The sequence below is a fragment of the Pollachius pollachius genome, assembly GCF_949987615.1.
Source record: "Pollachius pollachius genome assembly, chromosome: 2".
NCBI lineage: Eukaryota > Metazoa > Chordata > Actinopteri > Gadiformes > Gadidae > Pollachius > Pollachius pollachius.
Window position 1 is genome coordinate 28487780 of NC_136935.1, and position 25000 is coordinate 28512779.

Sequence of the window (25000 nt, forward strand, 5' to 3'; positions counted from 1 at the left end):
CAAACTAGGTGGGAGGACCTCCTGCAGGCTCCGGGCCCCGCACGTCCTTAAATCACAGACAGATCCCCGGCCCTGAGGAGGCTGGGGCTCTGGAACCGTGGAACAGGGCTCTTATTATAATAACGCCTCTTCACAGGAGGAGGACAATCTGTGAGCAACAGACAACGACAGTGAACCATGGAGGAATTGCGGTGTGACGACTGCGTTCAGATCAAACAAGTGCCACACCAGGGGGCGGTTACTGGGGTGAACTGGTTAGCTGTGGAGCGGAGCCGGCTCTGGGTTGAACTGGTTAGCTGCGGAGCGGCTCTGGGGTGAACTGGTTAGCTGCTGCGTCTCCAGCCGCTGCATGGGGTTTCAGGAGGTTTACCTCGTCCAACCGCAGTGTGGTTTTAGAGTTAGTCTTCATATCTCTAGCTCGTTACATGAACATGGCCGTCACAACACTCACAACACCGGGACTTGTTGGACTTGCGGTCTACCAAAAGCAAGCTGCTTTTTTTTTTAGGTAATTAAGACAATGCAACAAGTGGAAATAGCACCACGTCCATCCTAGTCTCCCCTCAGTTGCCAGGCAGCAGGATCATTTAGTTAGTCTCTCCAGGAGGAGTGTCGTCCCTGAAGTTAATGTTCTGGGTTTGGACATCCGGTGCCTTGCCAGCTCCTGACTCCCGGCATAACTTCCGTCCCCCGTCTCCGTCGCTGCTCATCTTCCTCAGGTGACCTCCTTTCTCCTCCAAAGAGGGTCCTGCTGTCAGCCACGCTGCAGCGCCACCAGAGATGGCGCTGCGCCCGATGGCACTTCTGGTGGCCAAGCTTTTAAGTGAGAGCCGCCCGGAGAGGGTGATTAGGTCCACTTGAATTACCTTAAGGTTCAGCGCAAGGACGTCCCCGCTCCCTAACACACACACACACACGCACACACACACACACACACACACACACACACACACACACACACACACACACACCCCCCTACTTGCATCTTAGAGAGCCACTGACTATCCCGGACAAGGAGAGTGCAAGGACACACGCGCAAATGTGTATTCATTTCTAAGTATAGAAGGGAAGTGTGACACTCAGCGATGCTCCATGTCACGCACACACTCCTAGAGCGGGGCGCGTGGCACAGCACCGCGCAGTAAGTAGGGATCACAGCAGCAAGGACTTCATGCACCAGCAAATGTATTCACCATCGGCATCAAAGGCCAAGGAGAGGCTCCTGCTCCCTGCGTGTGTCCCTGTGTGTGTGTGTGTGTGTGCCTGTGTGTGGGTGTGTGTGTGTGTCTGTGTGTGCCCGTGTGTGTGTGAACATATATATATAGAAAGAGGATTTCTCTGATTATGTTTGGGACCCCGCGGACTGAGAGTAACTGTATGTTGCCCTCCTCTCTGCCCCCCCCCCCCCCTATAGGTGCTGCAGGAGGAGACCACCATCCCAGGGAGCGACCTCAACCTGGTGTACCTGAGCTCCCGAGCAGCGGGATACAAGCCCGTCCTCAAAGTCACCATGACCCAGTCCGCCGTGCCCTTCAACCTCATGAAGGCACGCAGTACACACACAATAAAAAGACACATAGGGATTAATTCATTCAAGTTATTTATGCATATATATACATGCAAAAAACACTTTCTTGTCAATTTGTCATTTTTTCTGCAGGTTCATCTGATGGTGGCAGTGGTGGGTCGCCTCTTCCAGAAGTGGTTTCCAGCCCAGCCCAACCTCTCCTACACTTTCATTTGGGACAAGACGGACGCTTACAGTCAACGCGTCTATGGACTGTCAGAGGCCGTCGGTGAGCAGACTTTGCCTCGAGTTGTTGTCAAAAATGAATTCCCTTCGAGGGAATGGGAGAGCTAGCTGTAGACGGCCCCCATTGTTGTGACTAGGCGAATTAGGATTCCTTGCATACAACATACATCATACAATGGTCTTCACAGGTCCAACTTCAGGATGCAATGACAGGACCCCTAATCGTGTCCCCAAATCCCCTGTCTCAGCAAAACCTCCATAACTCTCAAGAAGTATCCACATTTCAGGACAGCTGAACACTGAACTGGGCGAACACATTGGTATGATGTGACGGCGTTAGAATTGCTAGGATTACATATGCTGTTTTATAGCTTACTGTAAAATTATCGCATTCATTATATTAAAAACTACCCTTCCATTTTCCGTTGGGTCAAGGTTGCCGATGCATAGACTGATGCCTACTGTGTTAGCCATTAGCTAATTTAGCTATCTGAAGTGGTCAGTTATTGGACCTCATGCATAATGGAACATAATTGCAGAGTTAATATAGCATGCTAATCCCTCATAAGCCCCATCAGGTTTGACTGTGGATAATAAGCCAGTAGAGCCCCTTTCTCTGACTTGCCATTTCTAATTGTATTGCAGCTTAATGGATTAGCAACTAATGCCTAATAGTCCATTTGTCCAATGGAGAGAGAGATGTATTGCATGCTAGATGGACTCTCTATGATAACTGGACCAAATAATGATGAAGAGGCCAATTCATTTTTGTCAACTCAGAAACAACAGAATTCTGACGTTTTTGTAATAGCTCATTAAGATCTGTGTGTGTGGTCCAGGCATTAGCTAGCTGACGTTGACAGACGATTATGCTGTCAATGTGACTTAGCTGTAAGAGATTAAGGAAGGTAGGGAGGAAGGAATGATGGATAGTGAGGACGTGCAGTTTAGTCATCATTCACCTACAAGGGTCACATGATGCTTCACCAGTCTAAAAGAAATACAACAATAAAAACATAGATAACGGACATGATAAGAACCAACAAGACTTTGAACACAGTACAACCAGCATCGTTTTTGAAAGCCTATTTGTAAAAATAAGTCTTCGAAGCATCCAAACTTGTCAGAAGTGTTGAGGTCTTTGCATGACTCATGGCTGATATTTCATGTAATAAAACAGACCCCTTCACTGTGGAGTAATGGGGTATGGGGAAAATCCCAAGGACTGCTCCTTAGGTCAGCCCTCTCTCATTCACTTTTTCTATTTTCTTTTTCATGTCTTTCTGTTCTGCTGACTGTGTGGTTGTCTCTTCAGATGTGCAATTTCAGGCCGACCACAAACCAGACGTGCAGCAAGTCTGAGTTTGTTTATGTTCTCGCTGACCGTCATTCGCTTCATCCTCTGCCCCTAAAGTATCTCTTGCTCTTCCCCCAACAGTCTGTCTGGTCCCTGTGTGAAAGCCGTTAATGCATCCCAAGTTATCCTCCATCTCTCTCCCCACCACCTCCCAGTGAAGCTGAAAATAGCTGTGAAGTCCCCACTCTTCTAAATTAAATTTTCACGCACATACACAGCTGGTGTGGTAGGCAATGCTCACCGAGCACAAACAGCTGTTCTGATCTGCAGTTTAGTCCACAAAAGAGACTTCACTTGGCATACAAGACCCTATGATTGTGTGTGTGTGTGTGTGTGTGTGTCTTTGTGTGTGTGTGTGTGTTGTGTAGGGGTTTGTGTGTGTGTGTGTGTGTGTGTGTGTGTGTGTGTTTGTTGTGTAGGGGTTTGTGTGTGTGTGTGTGTGTGTGTGTGTGTGTGTGTGTGTGTGTGTTGTGCAGGTGTGTGTGTGTGATGTGCGGGTGTGTGTTTGGAAGTATGTTTGTGTGTTTTTGGATGAGCCAGTGTGCGAGCCCCACGTGGGTGTGTGCACACTGTGTGTGTGTTTGTGTGTGTCATTATGTATAAGTGCTTTCATGTGTGTGTGTGTGTGTGTGTGTGTGTGTGTGTGTGTGTGTGTGTGTGTGTCCGTGTGTATAAGTGTGTGTGTATAACTGCCTGCATGTGTGCCTATGGGCCGTATCTTGCATCCAGCGCAAGTGACTTTCTCACCAACCCAAGTATCTTTGCTAGTTTGCACCCGTCTCAAAGCCGATTTTCCCCCGCAGCAAACCTGCGCCACTAAACTTGCGCCATGAGAGGCGTGTCGGTGAAAAGCAGAGGCTTGTTCCGGCGCAAATGATACATGGTGCTATCTTACAGATTGATAAAGCAGTTGCGCAACGGACCGACAAATACCTGGTCAAAGTGCATTAGCGGATAGCGCAGTTGGTGTTGCTATTTTGACACACCATTGCAGGTCGGAACTGCACATTTTTTTCCATTGGGCCTGCATGAATGAACACTGTAGTAGGCTATGCCATGCGTTAAAATAATAATAATAATAATAATAATAATAACAATGATAAACTCAAACAAAGTAGGCTATATCCCAGCCTTCCAAAACAAAATCTTGTTTTAGGGTAAATGATAACGTTGGTTAAATTATTTTGGAAAGAACAGCTGATACAGCGGTAACATGTATTTAAATCAATGCATCTGCAAACACCGTAGCTACAGCAAACACATATTTTCTTGACACAGCCCAGAACTTTTAGGATTGATGAGTATTTGATCATGAGAAAACATTGTTTTAACGCGAGTGAGTGTTAAAAAGAATGAATGAATGCAGGCGCGCGTGTGTGCATCCATCTGTTTAAACACACGCAAACTGAACACGTAACGCATAATACAGTCCATGGGAGTGTACATTAACGGGGGGACACATGCAAAGTAGGAACACAAGTCGATAGCGATAATGTATGCAATAGACCTACTGGTAAGAAACGATGTGTGTTAATGTATTGCCGCATATCATTAAATAGACCCACAGTTGCGGCCACAGGGCCGCATATCATACGAGTCTTAAGTTTTCTCTGCTGCAATTTACGACTGACGACTCAGTATTTCGGAAGTTGTAGAAGAAAACGCTATTCCATGTGTAAGCTAGGCCATATTATTTGGCCATAAACTGAGCCATTTGAAGTTTTAAATTTATGTGGTCATGCATCTGTCTCATCGGAGACTGCAAACGCGCTGTCAAAACATCAACTCGTCAGATTCAAATACGCTCATGGCTCTTAAAGGGGATGGGAGCTGGCACTCTCATTGGTCTATTGCACGTTACACCCAAACCACACCTATGGGTAATCAGGCTTCTTCAGGGCAACCGTTTTTCGATTTGTGTCGGGCGCAAAGGTCATTTATCCGCCGGTATAATAGCAACAGCGGCAGAGCCCCCCCCCCACAAAGCTACTTCCGTTATGCGCTTCTCACTTGCTTTTCAGACCGTTGAAATAGGGCCCAATGTATGTGTGTGTGTGTGTGTGTGTGTGTGTGTGTGTGTGTGTTTCTGTGTGTATAAGTGCTTACATGTGTGTCTGCGTGTGTGTTGTGAGGATGCACTGATGGGAGAGTGTTACGATATTCAAATATACGTTATGTTACATAGCATGTGTTTCCCTGACACATGACCAATGTTCAACTAATCTCCAATTATGGACACTACTTAGATGATGTGATTCTGTGTGGAGGGGACATTGTGTGTGTTCTGCAGAGTCATTAGGAGATGAACATGAATGGCAAAGCACTAACAGCATCTCTCTCTCTCTCTCTCTAGTGTCGGTGGGCTATGAATATGAGTCCTGCTTGGACCTGATCCTGTGGGAGAAGAGGACCGCAGTCCTGCAGGGATATGAACTGGATGCCTCCAACATGGGGGGCTGGACCCTGGACAAGCACCACATACTGGATGTCCAGAATGGTAGGACAAATCGTTTCCTATTTTTCTCTCCCTCTCGCTCTCTCTCTCTCTCTCTCTCTCTCTCTCTCTCTCTCTCTCTCTCTCTCTCTCTCTCTCTCTCTCTCTCTCTCTCTGTCCCTCCGTCTCTCTTCCAGTGATACATTACGGGGTAGTAATGTATGCCTGGCAGTAGAGCCTCTCCAACACACTTATGTCAGCCGTAATGCAGCGCCCTGTGTGTCTGTGTCTGTGTGTGTCTGTGTGTGTGTGTGTGTGTGTGTGTGTGTGTGTGTGTGTGTGTGTGTGTGTGTGAGACTGTGTGTGGTGTGTGAGCGCCTGTGTGTGTAAGGATGATGCTGATCCCATTTGAATCCACTGAAAGGTTCCCAGATGGTGTTAGTAAAACTAACAGCAGATAAAAGAGGAGGGGGAGGTAAGGTGGACAGAGACAGAAGGATGCAATTAGTCGAAGGGGGATATGTTTTTGGTTCACGCTGTAAGACAAATGGAATGACATTTTCATAGATATGTGCAAAATCCATTACTGTACTCTCCTGCGTCCGTGTGGTTGCATGGGTTTGTCTTAGCGACCTTGAGAAATAAGCAGACCCAGACTAGAATTGTAACTATATCTGGCCCCTGCATCGCGGGGGTATGGCGACTATGCGCCTCTCTGCCCGTCCCTGTTGCTGCATACCGTGTTCCATGAGTACCATGTTCCACTGGGGTCTACCGGGTTCTTACGTGTTGTACCATGCTGTACTGGGTTCTTAAGTGTTCTACCACGTTCTACTTGACTCTTACGTGTTCTACCATGTTCTTCTTGGTTCTCACGTGTTGTACCGTTTTGTACGGGTCTCTTACGTTTTCCTGTGCTACAGGGTTCCACTCCAATTTTTTAGTTTCTACTGTGTTATAGTAGTTTCGGCTGAAGAACCGTAGTCTAAAAGTAGAACAGTGTGTGTGAGTGTGCCTGTGTGCGTGTGTTGGATTAACTTTCTCCATGTAGACATCCCATAAAAGGCTCACGCACCTAATAGCTGTGGAATTGCTGTCAAACCTTACAGGTGGTTATCGTTTGTTATCGTCTGTGAGATAGAATTGTGTCTGTGTGTGTGTTAATGTGTGTGTGTGTGTGTGTGTGTGTGTGTGCTTGTGTGTGTGTGTGTGTGTGTGCGCGTGCGTGCGTGCGTGCGTGCGTGCGTGCGTGTGTGTGTGTGTCTTTGTGCATCCATCTGTGCATATACAGGTAGATGGCTCTATAAGAGGAGAGACCGTGCTTTAGTTCCAGCTGCCGACTAGAATTTGTGCCGGGCTTCATCTAACATACACACTGGAGTTAGCCCCTCCCTCTAACACTGGAGCTAGCCCCTCCCTCTAACACTGGAGCTAGCCCCTCCCTCTAAAACTGGAAATAGCCCCTCCCTCTAACACTGGAGCTAGCCCCTCCCTCTAACACTGGAGCTGGCCCCTCCCTCTAACACTGGAGCTAGCCCCTCCCTCTAACAGACTGGAGCTGGCCCCTCCCTCTAACACTGGAGCTAGCCCCTCCCGCTAACACTGGAGCTAGCCCCGCCCTCTAACACTGGAGCTAGCCCCGCCCTCTAACACTGGAGCTAGCCCCTCCCTCTTACACTGGAGCTAGCCCCTCCCTCTAACACTGGAGCTAGCCCCTCCCTCTAACACTGGAGCTAGCCCCTCCCTCTAACACTGGAGCTAGCCCCTTCTCTATTGGCGCGTTTCCCCCGGAGTGTGCGGCTCGGTTCAGTTCGCAAAGGTGCGACACTGGTCACGTTTCCACCACCAAAAGTGGGCGTGACACGGACTGAGATGTATTGAGCCGTACTCGTCTCGCAGTACTCCTCCGTTGAGGTACTGAGATGCCTTAAAGGGTCCCGGCAAGTTCGAGCTACACACGCCGTCCGTTGATTGGTCAAAAGAATCGCACTTCCGTGCGACAGGGCGATAATAACAAAAAAACACATTCTCCGCAAGGTATTTCTTTACAACGGCGAAAGCTTCGTTTATTGAAGAAAATGTTGCGCAAAAGTTTGCCATCCTTCTTGGACGTCCTACATTGTTGCTCTTTGTTCATTGGGCGCGTTCTTCTTTTTCCTTGGATTTATTAGCAGGCTACACTGTGTCGGGGTGCTATGAGGTCACAATGCTAACGTAGCTGCCGTGGCTATCGCCATCCAGCTTAAACCCCCCCCTACTATGAGGGTACTGTCGGCGTTGGAAACGCAAGCTGTAACTAAGCTGCGCCAAACCGCACCTTCACTACTCCACCAAGCCGCACCGAACATCCCCACATCCTCCGGTGGAAATGTGCCATAACACTGGAGCTAGCCCCTTCCTCTAACACACTGGAGCTGGCCCCTCCCTCTAACACTGGAGCTAGCCCCTCCCTCTAACACACTGGAGCTGGCCCCTCCCTCTATCACTGGAGCTAGCCCCTCCCTCTAACACTGGAGCTAGCCCCTCCCTCTAACACTGGATCTAGCCCCTCCCTCTAACACTGGAGCTAGCCCCTTCCTCTAACACTGGAGCTAGCCCCTCCCTCTAACACACTGGAGCTGGCCCCTCCCTCTAACACTGGATCTAGCCCCTCCCTCTAACACACTGGAGCTGGCCCCTCCCTCTAACACTGGAGCTAGCCCCTCCCTCTAACACTGGAGCTAGCCCCTTCCTCTAACACTGGAGCTAGCCCCTCCCTCTAGCACACTGGAGCTGGCCCCTCCCTCTAACACTGGAGCTGGCCTCTCCCTCTAACACTGGAGCTAGCCCCTCCCTCTAACACACTGGAGCTGGCCCCTCCCTCTAACACTGGAGCTAGCCCCTCTCTCTAACACACTGGAGCTGGCCCCTCCCTCTAACACTGGAGCTAGCCCCTCCCTCTAACACACTGGAGCTGGCCCCTCCCTCTAACACTGGAGCTAGCCCCTTCCTCTAACACACAGTGGAGCTAATCCCTCCTTATTGTTTCCTTTGTGTCTTTGTCTTTGTTTGTAGCTCTCAGTGAATTCAGATTCAATTCCACACACACACTACTTTTTCCTTCATTAAACGTTGTGCACACCAGCACAGCCATGACCTTGTTTCCAACATTCTCTCTTCTCGCCAAGTTTTGAAAAAAAAAGAGTTATATACATATATATATATACATAAAAGTTATATATATATATATATATATATTTATTTTAAAAAAGAATGAATCATGAGGCATTGGGATCTCTGTGAAAGAGAAACTATTAAATGAATGGGTAGTGAAGCTCAGGTAGCAGAGTTTGCCATGTCTAATTGGCTTAGATACATGATGTCGCAAGCCATCTTATATAGATAGACATATGTCACAGAGGCTCTGTTATGGGGTGAGGATATAATGCTCTTATGAATATCAATGAGCCAGCTGGAATTATGTATAGTTAGGCAGTATGTCAATCAAAACGACAGCATAAATTCACTGAGAGAGAATCCAGCTCAAATAAAGTCTGTGAATGTGATAAAACACTATATACAGGTATATATGATTACAATTACAAAGGAATATATTCCCTCTGTGACAGATATCTTTCTAAATAAGATTTGACATAATGTATCCAAGGCAATTAGACATGTCAGATGTTGTTACCTGTGTATCACTGTCCATATTATCACGGGTTCTCTTTCACAGAGATAGATAGATACTTGGTGATTCTTTTTCAAATCTTTAAATGTACACAAGCATGTAAAAGCTACTTTTTGTATACGCTTTGCATCTTTGCTTTGCAAATAATTTAGCTTTTTTATGCAGTCATTTCTATTCCAAATGATTTAATATTACATATAAAGATTGAAACCATCGGCAGCTTCAGTTATTTGTGATATTCTCCTGCTTAAACCGGCCTCGTCGGTGGAGCCATGGGGGCAGACTCTTCATGCTGGGTTGGGATGCTGTCACGGTGTGAAGGGAAGTCCCTTTACTTTTTATTAACCGAGTGGTCTGACGTACTACAGCAGTCTGTATCCTTTTTATCATTCGCAATTTAGAATCCTTGGTGAGTCATTCGCTGTAGTGTAGGGGTTGGGTTGTGACAGGTTATTTTGTGTATTTCATGAATTATATAATTGAATAACCCCGACGTTTATGAGAGTAAAATGTACTTGTTATTTCCTATTTCAATAACCCGCCAACAACACACACACACACACACACACACACACACACACACACACACACACACACACACACACGCACACACACACACACACACACACACACACACACACACACACCAAGCGTCCTGTTGGTCTCTCGGTCGGCCATCCATCACCTCTCTATCCCCCTCTCCGTGCTCGGGGGCCGCCTGCCTGTGTGATTTCACACCTGGAGTGGAGATCAGTGACAGGCCCGATAACACTTACCTGTCTGTCTCTCTCTCTTGATTTCATTTTTGGGGCCAATTGTGGGGTCACATAGTTTTAAATGTGTGGTGGTGTTTGTGTGTGTTTGTGTTTGTGTGCGTGTGTGTGTGTGTGTGTGTGTGTGTGTGTGTGTGTGCGTGTGTTTGTGTATGTGCGCATGCTTGTGTGTTGCTGATGTTACAGAAATTAGTGGAGGCTTGACAGCTATATCTGTTCATGGTGTGTCATATTGTGTTCATATTATATTCCTGAAAGTGCATTTCTTTCAGGAATATAATCAAGTGGTGAACTAACAACCCTGTGCTTTATCAAACTCAGATGTTTGAGATTGCATCCAATAGTGAATCATGGACCTTTTGCAAGGTTCATGCCATATAATATATTTGGCAATGGTCAGGTAATAGAAGGAAATATAATGTGTATTCCTTTAATTGAGTAGCTTTAGAGGTACATTAATAAACAATAATGAACCAGTGAGCATCACCCGACTGTGTGAAATAACCTTATGATAGAATTAAGATAGAATTTATTCAGGGTGCTGATGAAGGCGCTTTATGTGTGACTTTCCCCGGGTCCATTGACTTTAATCCCGGGCTCCAGGGCCCCAGGGCCCCAGCCCAGCAAGGGCCCCAGCCCAGCAAGGGCCCCAGCCCAGCAAGGGCCCGTTACAAAATAAGTCTTCCCATGCAATCACATCATATGCACATCATTTATTTATTTACAAATCTATCCTTTAAAAAAAACTAAAACAGCGCTTTCATTTTATGTTTGCCTTTCAATTAGAAATTTGTAAATACGTAATTTGTATATTTTTTAATGATGTTTTACATTTCCGACAAATAATGTACTAGTATCACTGATGTTATTGCATTTGTCTTTAAATTTGTCCAAAAGCACACTAGCGGTTTACAGCGGCCCCAGCTCATGCTACACCATTGCCAAAAAGCAATACAAAAGTCAAATAAGGAAAGAAGAGCGATTGATTATACGCAACACAAAGGTTTTTCATTTATGGCTCTCCTGCCGAGAGAGTGCGTGTGCGTGGAAATGGAAAGTAAAAAACCTTGGCATGTCTTCTCACCGTACATTTCAATTAACTCTTACTGACTCCACGTGGCTGCTCTGTCCTCACATACATCTGGGAAGAGCTGTACATTCCCTTTGCTCTCCCAGTACACACGTTGTATGATGGACTGTGTGTGAGGGCCACAGGGGAGGGGAGGAGAGCTTGCCTTCTTTTAACCACTGTTTACCTGCTCAGTGTGGGTGTGGGTGTGATAGAGAGAGAGAGGGGGGGGTGTATTTAACTGTGCCAGTGCATCTCAGTCCAGCTCTCCCGCTAGAGCTTGCATTCATGCTGCCAATTAGCCGTGCTCTCGATGGGGCATTCTTGCTGTGTTGCTCGTTACCGGAGCACGAGGTCATGTTTGTGTGTAGCACTAAGTGTGTCAAATATGTGGGCATTTAAGACTTACAAATGTATTTATCCTACCTGCATTTTTGCTTCGTCCCTGTGAGAGGTGTTTGAGGTGTGTATATGTGTCTGTGTGTGTGTGTGTGTGTGTATGTGTGTGTGTGTGTGTGTGTGTGTGTGCATACATGTGTGGGTTTGTACTTTTGTGTGTGTCCAGGGATGTATTTTAATTCAAGGTTAAATGTGTACAACTCTCTGTCATGCACACACACACACACACTCTCACACACACACATACACACGCACACACACACACGCGCTCTCTCACTCACACACACACGCGCTCACGCACACACACACACACACACACACACACACACACACACACACACACACACACACACACACACACACTCTCATATGAGATTTGGCGACTTTGCTCTTCTTCCTTTCAGCTCAGCAGGGGGGTTCCTCTCTAGTTGCGCCCCCACACCCCACCCCACCCCCCACTCTTTCATCTCTTTCTCTTAGGCTTCTCTTCTCTTTTTTCTTTCATCCTCCTTCTGCTCCTCTTATTTTCTGACTCTTTCACTTTTGTGTCTGTCTTCCACTCTCTCTGCCCACCGATGCCTCGGTCTGTTCTGTCCTTCTATTCCTTCCCTCTCTCTCTTTCCGCGTGTGTCCTCCATTCTTGTCAGTGCGGGGCCAGTAGGTGTCTAGTAGTGCATGTTTGGACCCCCTGCTAGGCCACCTCCCGTTTATCACTCCACATTACTGAGCTCCGTATCCGGAGAGGGGGAGAGACACCAACACGCAGAGCTGGAGAGGGACAATGAGCCATGTAGAAATTCACAGAAGGGAAATATTTGTATCTGTTTTCTTATCTTTCTTAATCTTCTGTATGAAATATCAAATCACCACTTACATTTTTCAAGGCTCTGCACTGTGCATGATTTGGATCATGCTCATAAGCAACCAAAGGTTGGCCGCTACCTCAGGTATTCAGCTAACAAAAGTAAGCAGCTAACACAGGTTAGCAGCTGGGTTAGCCACTACTTCAGGTTAGCAGATATCATAGCAGCTATGATATCTGCTAGCACATGTCAGCAGCAAGGTTAGCTAGCACATGTTAGCAGCAAGGTTTGGTGCTGACACAGTTAACCAGCTAGGTTAGCCACTTCCACAGGTTAGTAGCTACCATATGTTAGCAACTAACACAGGTTAGGAGCTAGGTTAACCGCTGCTACAGGTTAGAACTTACCACGGGTGAGTAGCCAACATGCGTTAGAAGCTATGATACGTTAGCAGCTATGATACTTTAGCAGCTATGATACGTTAGAAGCAACCATACGCTAGCAGCTACAATACGTTAGCAGCTATGATACATAAGCAGCTACCATAGGCCCCTAAGCACTCCAGTCCATTCTTCTTGTGATCGAGCTCAAGCCAAACCATCATCTTCTACACTGATCTTAACTTATATTTTAAAGCACAATGCTATCAGATCCACCCTTTCTCTTGCAGCCGGAACACTGCATGGTTACATTGACTTGAAGCATGATGATAATTCCATGAATAGATGGGATTGGGTGATAGAGGTTTCCCAGTCAGAGTCAATTTGGTCAAGTTCCTATATGTATACATTGCTATTTAGATTACTAGAAATATGACCTAGTTTTGGAATTCTAAGGTAAATATGATACATTACAAATATGTAGAGAGAAGATTGAGTATTTGTATTTGTATTTTGTATTAGTATTTGTGGTCGGTCCAAACTTGCACCTACCCAGAACAATGCAAAGAATGTTACTTGTTCTAGTTTTGGCAAACTGCCAGATTTGTGTGTATGTGTATCTGTTTGTGTGTGTGTGTGTGTGTGTGTGTGTGTGTGTGTGTGTGTGTGCGTGCGTGCGTGCATGCGTGCGTGCGTGCGTGCGTGCGTGGGTGTGTGTGTGTGTGTGTGTGTGTGCGTGTGTGTGCTTGCGTAGGTGTGTGTGTATGTTTGTGTGTGTGGTTTTGTTTGTACATGAGCCCACCACAGTAAGTTGTCAGGTGAGGTGTATATCTGTCCAAAAAGCACCAGAGACCGGGTTTTTTAACATAATTATGCATCTCAATCGTGATGTTAAGGCAGAGAATGGAGTAGTGCAGCCTGGGATTCCAACATGGCCACTGCGTGTAAATAATTCAGGGATCCACAGGAGGGCTCCTCTGATGTCTCGCTTTGAAGAATGCATGCATCCCCCTCTTGCCCCATGCTAATTACTCGACGAAAGCTTTCTGTCTTCCCTTGTCCTAACTTCCTGTGACCGCTCCTATCCTGATCCCAGAGGTTCCCCTCGTAGTCCCCACGCCACAGCACATGCACCCCCGCCTTTCACCACACAGCTTCTAGGGCCTCAGACACCCCAGATACCAGACACCGAGACACTGCCCAAATTAAAGGCAGAATGCAACATTTTATTCCATTCAAATATCTACAAACGACTAGACCTATTTTATATGTTTTGTTGGGTTATGTACTGAGATTATCCAAATTGTTTCCATGAATGTCCAGACACAGAGAATGTGTGGTTTTATTCACGGTAACTGTTATGTTTGGCGGTGTGTCAAATTGTCCTCATATTCCCCTTACCCCTTACATATGTTGAAACATGCATAACATTAATCCAGTAGAGGTCTAATTTATTGATATGAAACTTTAATAGTGATCTATCTTAATTTGATGGGCTAATTTAACTTTAAGTGTCTCATGCCAACTCTAGTCTATGTGAAGTCAGTTTAACCAAAGTTATATACAGTCTATGTTAAGTCAGTTCAACCTGTATTATATACAGGCTTTGTTAAGTCAGTTCAACCTGTATTATATACAGGCTGTGTTAAGTCAGTTCAACCTGTATTATATACAGGCTGTGTTAAGTCAGTTCAACCTGCATTGTATACAGGCTGTGCTAAGTCAGTTCAACCTGTATTATATACAGGCTGTGTTAAGTCAGTTCAACCTGTATTATATACTTTGTATTCTGCCTATTGTGCAGACCTCTTGACCAAACAATGGCTCTGCAGAGAGCAGGGCTCCTGGTACACACCGCTAGTCCCACGGGACTCGTCCCGGTGATCACGTCTTCAGTGCCCCCGCACTCCCCCCGTTAGCGAGCACAACAAGAAGAATCCACCTCTGGAGAAACACTGTAATGTGTATGGTCAAGTTATAAAGTTAGAACAACGTTCAACATGCTCATAAGTTATCTATGTGTGATTGTATTGAACACCTATAACAGCGCTGTTGCTAGCCAATGATTGAATGTTTGGCTAGTCGACTCATCTAAAGGTTAGTTAGCAAGTTGACGTTATGTCAATATCATTAGAATGAAAAGACATAATGTGTATAAAAGTAATATGAATACAAATTAATAGATGTTTTTACATTTTACTCACTAACTTCACGATGTCATTAAACTTCGTCTTCTGCAATTGATTTAATAGAGTGACCTATTGGCAGAAATAATATATTATAGCTATAAAATAGAATCAAAGCAGATTATTAACATATTTTCTGTGCTTTCTGATTCTATGGAAATACAAGTATATTTTTCTTTCTATTAAACAAATGTTACACCCACCAAAAAATAGATGCAATGCAAGCTGAATCGAAAGAAAAATAGGTACCATTGTTGCAAAGTCACTGCAGCTCTCTTGTATTTCTCAAAGTGAAATGATTTAGGTACTATGCATGTATTCATACGTCCATGTACACACAAACAGATACACTCACACTCACTCACACACACACACACACACACACACACACACACACACACACACACACACACACACACACACACACACACACACGGATAAAACACACACACAGCAGCAAAGCGTCCTTCTAATCATAGATGCAGTATGTTCCTCAGGGACGCCTGTGGTGAGAGGCAGATAGAAAATCTGGAACATTGTGACACACACACACACACGCAAGAAAATGCATAAGGAAATACAATAGAATAACCACATGCATATGTCCCCCTATATGTATCCACAACACTCCAGAGACTGAGCCACCCCATGCCTTCCGGCACACGCACGCACGCACGCACGCACGCACACACACACACACACACACACACACACACACACACACACACACACACACACACACACACACACACACACACACACACACACATGTATGTATAAACAGTCACTTTGGACACTGTTGAATCCTTCCACTTTTTGATGTTTTGAACAGACAGCTGTTTCCAAAGAGGTCATTCATCACTCCACATTCTCCATCATTTTCCTCTGGTGCATATTTCCATGACAACCACATTGGAAATGTTTTGGAGAAATGCATGAAACACTTTTCACGAGAAGCTTGGCTGGCAGTTTTGTAAAAGTAAGCAAGCTGTACTGATGAAACCCGTGTACCTGCTGGATAACAATACTATCTTTAGAAAGGACTGCATGAATATCAATGCTGGTGCACAGGAGCTTTTATTCTAAATCAGTTCTGCAACCTGTCCAAATAGCCTGCGTTCTCCCCAGTTTCCATCTTCCAGAGTGGAGAATGTGTGTGTGTGTGTGTATTTTTTAACTGTGTGATTGGACGAGCTAGGAGAACCTCCAGTGTTGACATTGCAGCGGGAGGGATGGGCTGCAGGGTGTCTTCTGAGCGCTGCGCTAGGTGTGTCACCGGAGCCCGCCGGGCCAGCAGGCCACCAGGAGGCTCTGAGGACTCCTGTTTGTTTGTAGACAATACGATAGCCCTGCATTCATTATCCTCAGTCTGGTGTTCACCATACCCTATTCATTATGCTCTTGTACACATGCCTGTGCACCTAAGTCTGTGTCTCTGGGCTTCTGTGTGGGCGCGCTCATAAGCGCTGTGTGATTTTGGAGACCTTTACCGGGACTTGCTTTCATTTATTGTATGTTTGGTTGGTTTTTAAGTCTGTGCTCCGACGCAACATTATACAACAAACAAAATTAAAACAGGATAATTTACAATGAAAGTGAATTGCAGTGTTATGTTGCTTACAGCATTAAAAGTTATACCCTTTTGCCCACACAAACGTTTCAGTACACCGTAAAGATCAAGGCATCTGTTACAGCATACACAGGCAGCCAGTACAAAGAGTGAGTCACACACACACACACATACATACTTGGATAACCTAAAACAGATTGGGTACTAATTCATAAACAACTTTGGACACCAAAACTGTGTTCAAGGAGCAGTTAAGCCTTAGGGTGTGAATGAACAAGATATTGAATGAGTGGGAACAGAATATAGAATTCCCCTAATTTATAATTTATTAAAGAGAAAAACCTGCAATGGCTGCTTTTGATCATGTTCTATCCAAACGAATGAATAGAAAATGTAAATGATCCAGCTTTCTCAGTTCCTCTATACAAAAGATCGTAGCAGTTATAGAAAACCAAGCCCAATAACGATTCATAGCAATGCCCCTGTAACGCTGTGATGTCTCTTTTTGACAGGTATCCTGTACAAGGGCAATGGAGAAAATGTCTTCATCTCCCAACAGCCTCCTGTTCTCAGCAGCATCATGGGTAAGACACCGGTACTGGTCCAGAACACTTCCTTAAAAATACTGGACCAATACCTCTAGAACTGACAAAAACAACACATAATATCCATCCGTTGGTCCGTAAAATGTACATTTATGTTGAAGAATCAGCCATGCCATAGCTCAGTCAAATCTTAATATTTTAAAATATTCTTCAGACCTTTTGTTTGCAATTAAACCTGGACATGCAGGTTTGTAGGTCAACATGAATTTGCATTTTGTTTGTTCAGGCTGGCTGAAAAAGAGAGGAATCTTAGGGAGTCATTTTGTTTCAAGTAACCAAGTTATAACGTTTTAAATAAAATAAAGCTTTACTTGAACTTTATTGAGATTATATTTCCCATCTTCAAACATATTCTTTGTAATCAATGTCACTGCATGTCATGATCGACTTACATGTAAATTATGTCTCATCATGCATCCATTATATCTGAGGGGCACAAAGGATATGTTTTTATTAGATATTCAGAGCTAATATCTCTTAAGCATCCAACCTCTGGAAAGGAAATTATGCTTTGGCTTTCTCCCTTTGGTCTAGAGAAGGAGGATATTCTCTTCAGCATTTTCTCAGAAGATAAATAAATAAATGTCAGTGTAGGCTTCTTATCATAAAGTTATACATAGCTTCTCACACCTAATAACATGATATATAATACCTAACATTGATTCAGGTGATTCAAGCCAGTATTAGCATTGAGGAAGGCACACAGTCATGGCTATTATAGATTGTTTTGTATTTAATGTCATGTTCATATCATGTAAAGCCATAAATTCTTTCAAACTAATCGTTTTTTAGGAAGCAAAAAACTGAAAAGCGTGCATCAATGTTTTGTTTATTATTTCACCGCTTCATTTGTTCCGCCGTAACGCTATAACTTTATCGGTTAATTTGTCCAGGTTAGGTGGTGATTTTGTCAAACAACTGTAGACCTTATACTACTTATAAGGAATATTAAATGTGCAACTCAGACCAAACCGAGGGTCCTCACTCTGAATTGGCAGGTGGGCAGTGCTCAGTGAGTGCCCCTGCATTGAACACCATCACATGTAAACCCTCCCATCTCTCTGTGTCCACGCTGATCCCCCCGGCAGGCAATGGCCGCCGGCGCAGCATCTCCTGCCCCAGCTGCAACGGGCAGGCCGAGGGCAACAAGCTGCTGGCCCCGCTGGCCCTGGCCTGCGGTGCCGAGGGGAGCATCTTTGTTGGAGACTTCAACTACATCAGGAGGATCTTCCCCTCGGGGAATGTGACCAGCGTCATGGAGCTCAGGTATTTCTGCCTCCATCAGAGATCCATCCACTGCCTGCAGTTAGTTGCCGAATGCAACCTCTTCTCTCTGGTACTGAGAGGTGTGACCGTATAACCGCTATTGTAGCGTCACTACCCTGGTGGCCCATCTCTGAATGGAATTAGAGTTGATGATGTTCAGTCTAGAATGAGGCGTTCGCTCCCCCCTACGTCTCTGGCCTTCTGCCCCAGCCTGCATGCAGCCTGACGTCCTCTGGCAGGGCTCTGCTCTCTATTCCAAGGCAGCGGGCTCCGTCCACCGCGGCTCCGGGGCCAGGGGCCGCCTGCCAGCGGAGCTCAGGCCAGCTTAGTCTGGCCCCTGTGGTGCTTAACTTCTTAAGACTCCTTTTTACAAAATGACTTCCGCTGAGGGATGTTTCATCCTGCTGCATCCTGTCTGCTATTTTACCATGTCTTCAATTCCCTCTTTTTTATCGACTTCCTGTGAAGCAACATGCAACCTACTCTCAAATGACCTCATTGTATTATTTAGGACAATTATAATAATAATAATAATACTGCCAGGGGCAGGAATAACATAAAATAACCCAGGCAAGACAAACAATTGTAAATCAATTGGAGACAGAAAATTATGTATTTTCCGGATTCAGACAAGTTTTCTCATTCTCATTCATCATTCTGCGTCCAGAAGGGGAGTTTGCTGGGTTAGCATTTGCTTTCCGTTAGTCGCTTCGAATGACTTGCAGAGTTACAGTAGCCTAGCTCCTGTTCATGTGAGGGGAATACACTTTTAGCTACTTTCCAATGAAAACAAAGGTGTTTTGAATAGTCACTTATTGAATATATATATGCTGAGGAGGGTAACCAGTTTTATGATCGGCTGCTTCTGTCTGGTCGTCTACACTGAGGAGGGTAACCTGTCAGTTAAATTATCAGCTGCTTCTGTCTGGTCGTCTACACTGAGGAGGGTAACCTGTCAGTTATATGATCGGCTGCTTCTGTCTGGTCGTCTACACTGAGGAGGGTAACCTGTCAGTTATATGGTCGGCTGCTTCTGTCCGGTCGTCTACACTGAGGAGGGTATCCTGTCAGTTCTATGATCAGCTGCTTCTGTCTGGTCGTCTACACTGAGGAGGGTAACCGGTCAGCAGCGCATCACAGGTAGTCTATTATTGTTAGCACTGTAGTGCCTAGTTATCTCGTGTTATTAGACAAACTACAATCTTGTTGTACTGTTCCCGGCACTCCTTTGGAATAATCAACTATTATTCGCGAATTCCCTTCTGAAGACTTGATGATACAGTTTGAGTCAAACAACTTGTCTGATTCTGGATAAGACAGGCAAACACCATTTTGCAGATATCTAAGCGTATCCCTTCAATCAAAATGTTCCATTAAACATCAGAACTCTGAAAGCCATTATCACAAAAGTCAGATTGGATTGTTTGAATCGTATTTGGCAATGTTGAGGAAAAGAAGTCCTTGTAAGCTTCAGTGTAATAAGGTTTTGAAATTGAGCTAGTATAGCAGTCAATGAATTATCAATATTAGACTGGCATGTTTATGACCTCTGATGATTTCCCTCTGATGAACACCTCTCCACTCTCCTGGAATACAGATACTTTTAAACATACTAATTCTCTATCTTCTCTTTTTCCTGTTTTCCAATTTCTTTCTTCTATTCTTTCTTTCTTTTCTTTCACTTTCTAATTCCCTGATCTTTCCGATACGTTCTACTCACGTGTACACACTGTCTTGCTTGCTTGACTTGTGTGCTGCATTGAAGAAACAAAGATTTCAGACATAGGTAAGAGTGATTTTAACCCTTCTCTTCTTCTGCCAACGGCTGTTGTTCTTTACTTTAAACAGTCTATCAATGTTCTCACTCTCACTCTTCCCTCTAAACACCCAGGGGAAAAACCTCAAGCATGCACTTCATTTAAGTAAACTTCCATGTGCATTCATGATTAATGGACTTAAAATGTGCTATTTTCGATGTACTAACAATGCACTTATTATGCTAATGTTATGTCATTAATGCTACCAAAGTCCTACTTGAATACAATTAAATGCACTTCACTGTACTATTTATTTAGGCTACTATGTCCCAATATTAAGATGCACTTAAATGAGAAATAAGTATGTCTTATTTTGTTTAGTATAATGTATTTTAATTTGTAATGAATTTCAAGAGCAGTTCCCATATTATAAAAACATATTCAGAATACAGTGAAAAAAAAAAGGTAGGCATCATAAAAATTTACTTTTAGGTAAGTTTACTTTAGTGCATTTTAATGGTGACTCAAAACAGTGCAGCCAAGTACACTTAGTTGTATTTTAGTATATATTTAGTAGCACTAATGCTAACCCATTAGTAGATTACTGAGAAGTATATTAAGTATGCCATTTGTTCTACCTGGGTTATTCCTGCCTACAGAGCGTGAGTTAGCATTAGGTACATCAATGACCAAAGCATATTCCAAAGAGAGTTTCAACCATATAATTACAACGCATAGAAATGACTCATGATAGTCCATATATATTCTGAAATGGAGCAAATTTGCAGCCTTCTTAGCTGGTTAAAGGTATGATGGGACCTTTGCCATTATTTTGGAACCCTGGGCCACCACTTTGGATAAAAACGTTCCAACAATGTACATGATTACTGCAATCTTGGTGACTGGCAGCCGTTGTCCCTGGGTCAATGTGCAGAACAGTGCTATTAAATGGGGGCTTATGGCCATATTAGCATAATTATATACATGCCCCATAAACACCTATATAATGGCACCATCATGTGCCTTACCCAGGTAAGACGGCAGCGAGCAACGAGGTAATAATGCAGTCAAAATGCTTATCCATAGTCTATGGTATAGGGTCCACTTCTAACTTTACCAGGGTAAGATCGCTGCCGATTTGTGCCATGTCAGAATTGCTATTGTGTGTAATTTATATGAGTTGTAATTCTATGGTTATGTTGCATCAATGTTTGGCTAAGATTTCAACAAATAACCTACACCACCTTTAGAACATTGGCCCAGACAATGTCAACATTTTAAAGCACAGGAGTTCCAGAACAAGGACGTTATGCTGGACATTATGGTGCAGAGGAAGGCCATAAGCATGTCCTCAAAACAAAAGCCTCAATACCGTTCTCCATGAACAGCATCTGGGCCCAGAAAAGGTTGCAGCAATGCCCCAGTAGCACGACATCCTTGTTTTCAAGGTCATATGCTTCTCAACTCCTCATAGTTCTTTCACAGAGAAAAGGGTGGCACAGACATTGAGACATAGTACGCACAGTCTTATTGATTAAATAATTTGTCAATCAGTGTACTTTGGCTTGCTTTTTGTCAACTACTTGCAAACAATGATAAATAAAATAAATATATATTAATATTATAACTATTATTATTAAATTACCTATTATTTATTATAACTTTTTCTAGTAACCGGTGTACATGCACAGGGTCTCCATCAGTACTTGAGGTACACTGCAGTACAACAAAAATATACTTATATATTACGCTTTTTGTCAGTATTGTAAGTAAAATTTAAGTTATTAAATTATTATACAAAAGTGTATTAAAATACACTTTTGTAAGTATACATAAATACCATTTTGAAGGAAGTACAATTAAAGTACACGTCAATAATTGCCAATTACAGGGTTCTATCTATGACCTGATAATAATACACTTTTTTATTTCTTACACTTCAAAAGTTATCTTTATTGTAAGAATGGTTAATACCAATAAAAGTAGAGCAAAATTATTGTACTTATTTTTAGAACGATTTTTGTTTTAGTTACACTTAATGAAAACTGTTTCAAAGTATACTTTTAAGAATTATATCTTTCACATACTATCATTAACAAACTTTTACAACAAAGTGCATGGACATTTGGAATGCCTTAAGTATATTTTTAGTAAAAAACGCCTGGGCACAGTGTGTTTCTATTCAATGCTGAGCTGCAACACAATACCCTGTTTAGGCCCTGTCCACACGGGCGAAAACGATGTAGAGGTCTGCATGTTGTTGCTTTTCATATTCCTTTGTCAGAAGTTTCAACATTTATATTTTGTTTACATGAGAGTACAGCACCTAAAAAAATAATTCAGCAGTTGCATAGCAACAGTGACAGATGAAAGGTATAATGGACGAGCGGAATCAGTCTTGACGCAATGGATTAACAATGTTCTTCATCGTTTTTTGGAAATTTAATGATTTAACATTTTGCTTGTGTCTTCATGACTGCATGGCATTTATTAAATTTTTAACACTGCGTTCCAGGGTTAAATCAGTATATCAACTAGCCAGGGAATTACAACTGCTGTAGTCTCTGAAAACCAAGCACATCTTTCTGCTAATCTTAGTTTCGTTTTTCCTCTTTAACCTGGTTACTCAGTAGTGTCGGCAATACTGAAGAAGCCTAATGAGCTGTGATCCTATTGTGTTATAATAGTAATGTTTGCCACCAATACCCAATCTTCAATGTCTTTCTATATCCACTCTACGTTCAGTTTGTATCGGTAGTTGTTCTTTTAATATGACGTAGAGTTCGATTGTTTACGTTGTGTGGATCATTGTATTGATACATTTTTACCTTGTCTCTATGCAGTTGGGGTTAATTTGATACATACATCTATAAACATTAACCTGGTGGTGGTTAGTGAGGTCCCCCCTTCACTGTAAAGCATCTTTGAATGTCACACACACACACACACAAACACACACACACACACACACACACACACACACACACACACACACACACATAACCCACTCATAGACACACTCACACATGCATAAACACACACAGAAATTACTCACTCATTGACGCACTCGCATACTAACACACACCCATACACACACAAACACATATAACCCACTCATAGCCACACTCACACATACATAAACACACAGACATTACGCACTCCCAGACACACTCGCACATTAACACACGTCCACACAAACACACACACAAATAACCCACTCATAGACACACAAACACATACACAAAGATACACACATACACACACTGTGTCAAGATCACTTTCCCCATCTGTGTCTATTTTCTGCAGTCTTAATTAACATTGTGATCTGCTGCTATATCTCAACAACATATTATACCTATTGCCATTGGCGTGCGTGCGTGCATGTGTCTGTTTGTGTGTGTGTGTGTGTGTGTGTGTGTGTGTGTGTGTGTGTGTGTGTGTGGGTTTGAGTGGGTAATGTGTTGCGTCCTTGTCATGTTTTAGTCGTTGATGCGTGTGGGCCAGGGTGAGGGAGTGATGGATCTTAAATGACAGTGTGACAGCCGTCATTATAAAGTGTGTCGCCAGCATCCACTGATGTCCTATCACGCTCGCTTACTCTCTTTCAGAAGCGCGCACACACACGCACACACACACACACACACACACACACACACACACACACACACACACACACACACACACACACACACACACACGCACACACACACACACACACACACACACACACACACACACACACACACACACACACACACACACACTAACTTGTGCCCATAATCCCCTGCCGATAACTCTGCCCTGCAGATAAAGAACACCATATATAATAATGAAGACATATCAAAGGCCAGACAATTCCATTGTCGGTTTATTCAGGAAAAAAATAAAATAAAACTTGATTTGCTTGGCTCTAAGACTGTTGGCCTATAGGACTGCAGGCCAATAGGACTATAGGGCTGTAGGACTAAGTACTGTAGGAACGTAGGACTGCAGGATGGTAGGCCAATAGGACTACAGAACTGTAGGACTGTAGGACTACAGGACTACAGGACGGTAGGCCAATAAGACTACAGAACTGTAGGACTGTAGGACTGTAGGACTGTAGGACTACAGGACTACAGGACTACAGGACTACAGGACTAAAGGACGGTAGGCCAATAGGACTACAGGACTGTATGATTGTAGGACTGTAGGTTAGTATGATTGTAGAACTGCAGCACTGTAGGACGGTAGGACTGCAGGAGGACATCACAGCTGGACCCTCCTCTTATTGAAGTGCCTCCCCTTCCCTCAGTAACAACCCGGCCCACCGCTACTACCTGGCCACCGACCCGGTGACCGGACAGCTCTACGTGTCTGACACCAACTCCCGCCGCATCTACCGGCCCAAGCTTCTCAGCGGCGCGCGGGAACTCATAGGTAACTCCTCTCCACAGAGCACCTCTTCTGGCCTGACTCTGAACCTGGAATGCATAAAGCATGACCTCTACATTGTATATTACCTGGATAGGTGCTTTTCAAATGCTAGGCTCTGGGAAAGGACGTGACTATGGAACAGAGTGGTACTGTACTGCTGAGAGGATGCAGAACAGGCTGGGCTCTTGAAGATTGTCTTCAACCACAGACCAACAGCTGTCCTGGGAGTCGGGCAATATGATAATGATGTCGCATATTTTTCTGGTGGAAAACAATTTGGTTTTGATCTCACTGAACCGCTGGCTTCGAGACTATAGTGGGACACAATACAGGAGATATTCATCATAACCTCAGAGTTTATTTAACATTTCTACACTACCTAATGAAAAAGTGCAGGTAATGAGCAACAGACAGTTAGGGAACAGCTCTGAATGTCTGAATGAGAATCCTGATGGCCGATGGGGGTCTATAGGGGGAGAGGGGGAGGGAGAGAGTTAATCATGGGTCAGAAGCCCTCCATCAGTGAAAGAGGTACCGGTCTGTCTGATACTGGAGCACAGAG

General features: G+C 44.1%; 1 protein-coding gene across 2 annotated transcripts in view; it reads left to right on the top strand.

Moving 5' to 3' along the window:
* The window catches only part of tenm3 (teneurin transmembrane protein 3), a 138229-nt gene that overhangs the window by 78437 nt on the left and 34792 nt on the right, over window positions 1-25000 (top strand). For both annotated transcript variants that reach the window (XM_079728929.1, XM_079728930.1), the window contains 6 exons: window positions 1415-1546; window positions 1661-1796; window positions 5464-5607; window positions 16907-16978; window positions 18088-18265; window positions 24317-24441. In XM_079728929.1, coding sequence (XP_079585055.1) covers window positions 1415-1546; window positions 1661-1796; window positions 5464-5607; window positions 16907-16978; window positions 18088-18265; window positions 24317-24441 — 787 coding nt within the window. The remainder of the gene's footprint in view (window positions 1-1414; window positions 1547-1660; window positions 1797-5463; window positions 5608-16906; window positions 16979-18087; window positions 18266-24316; window positions 24442-25000) is intronic.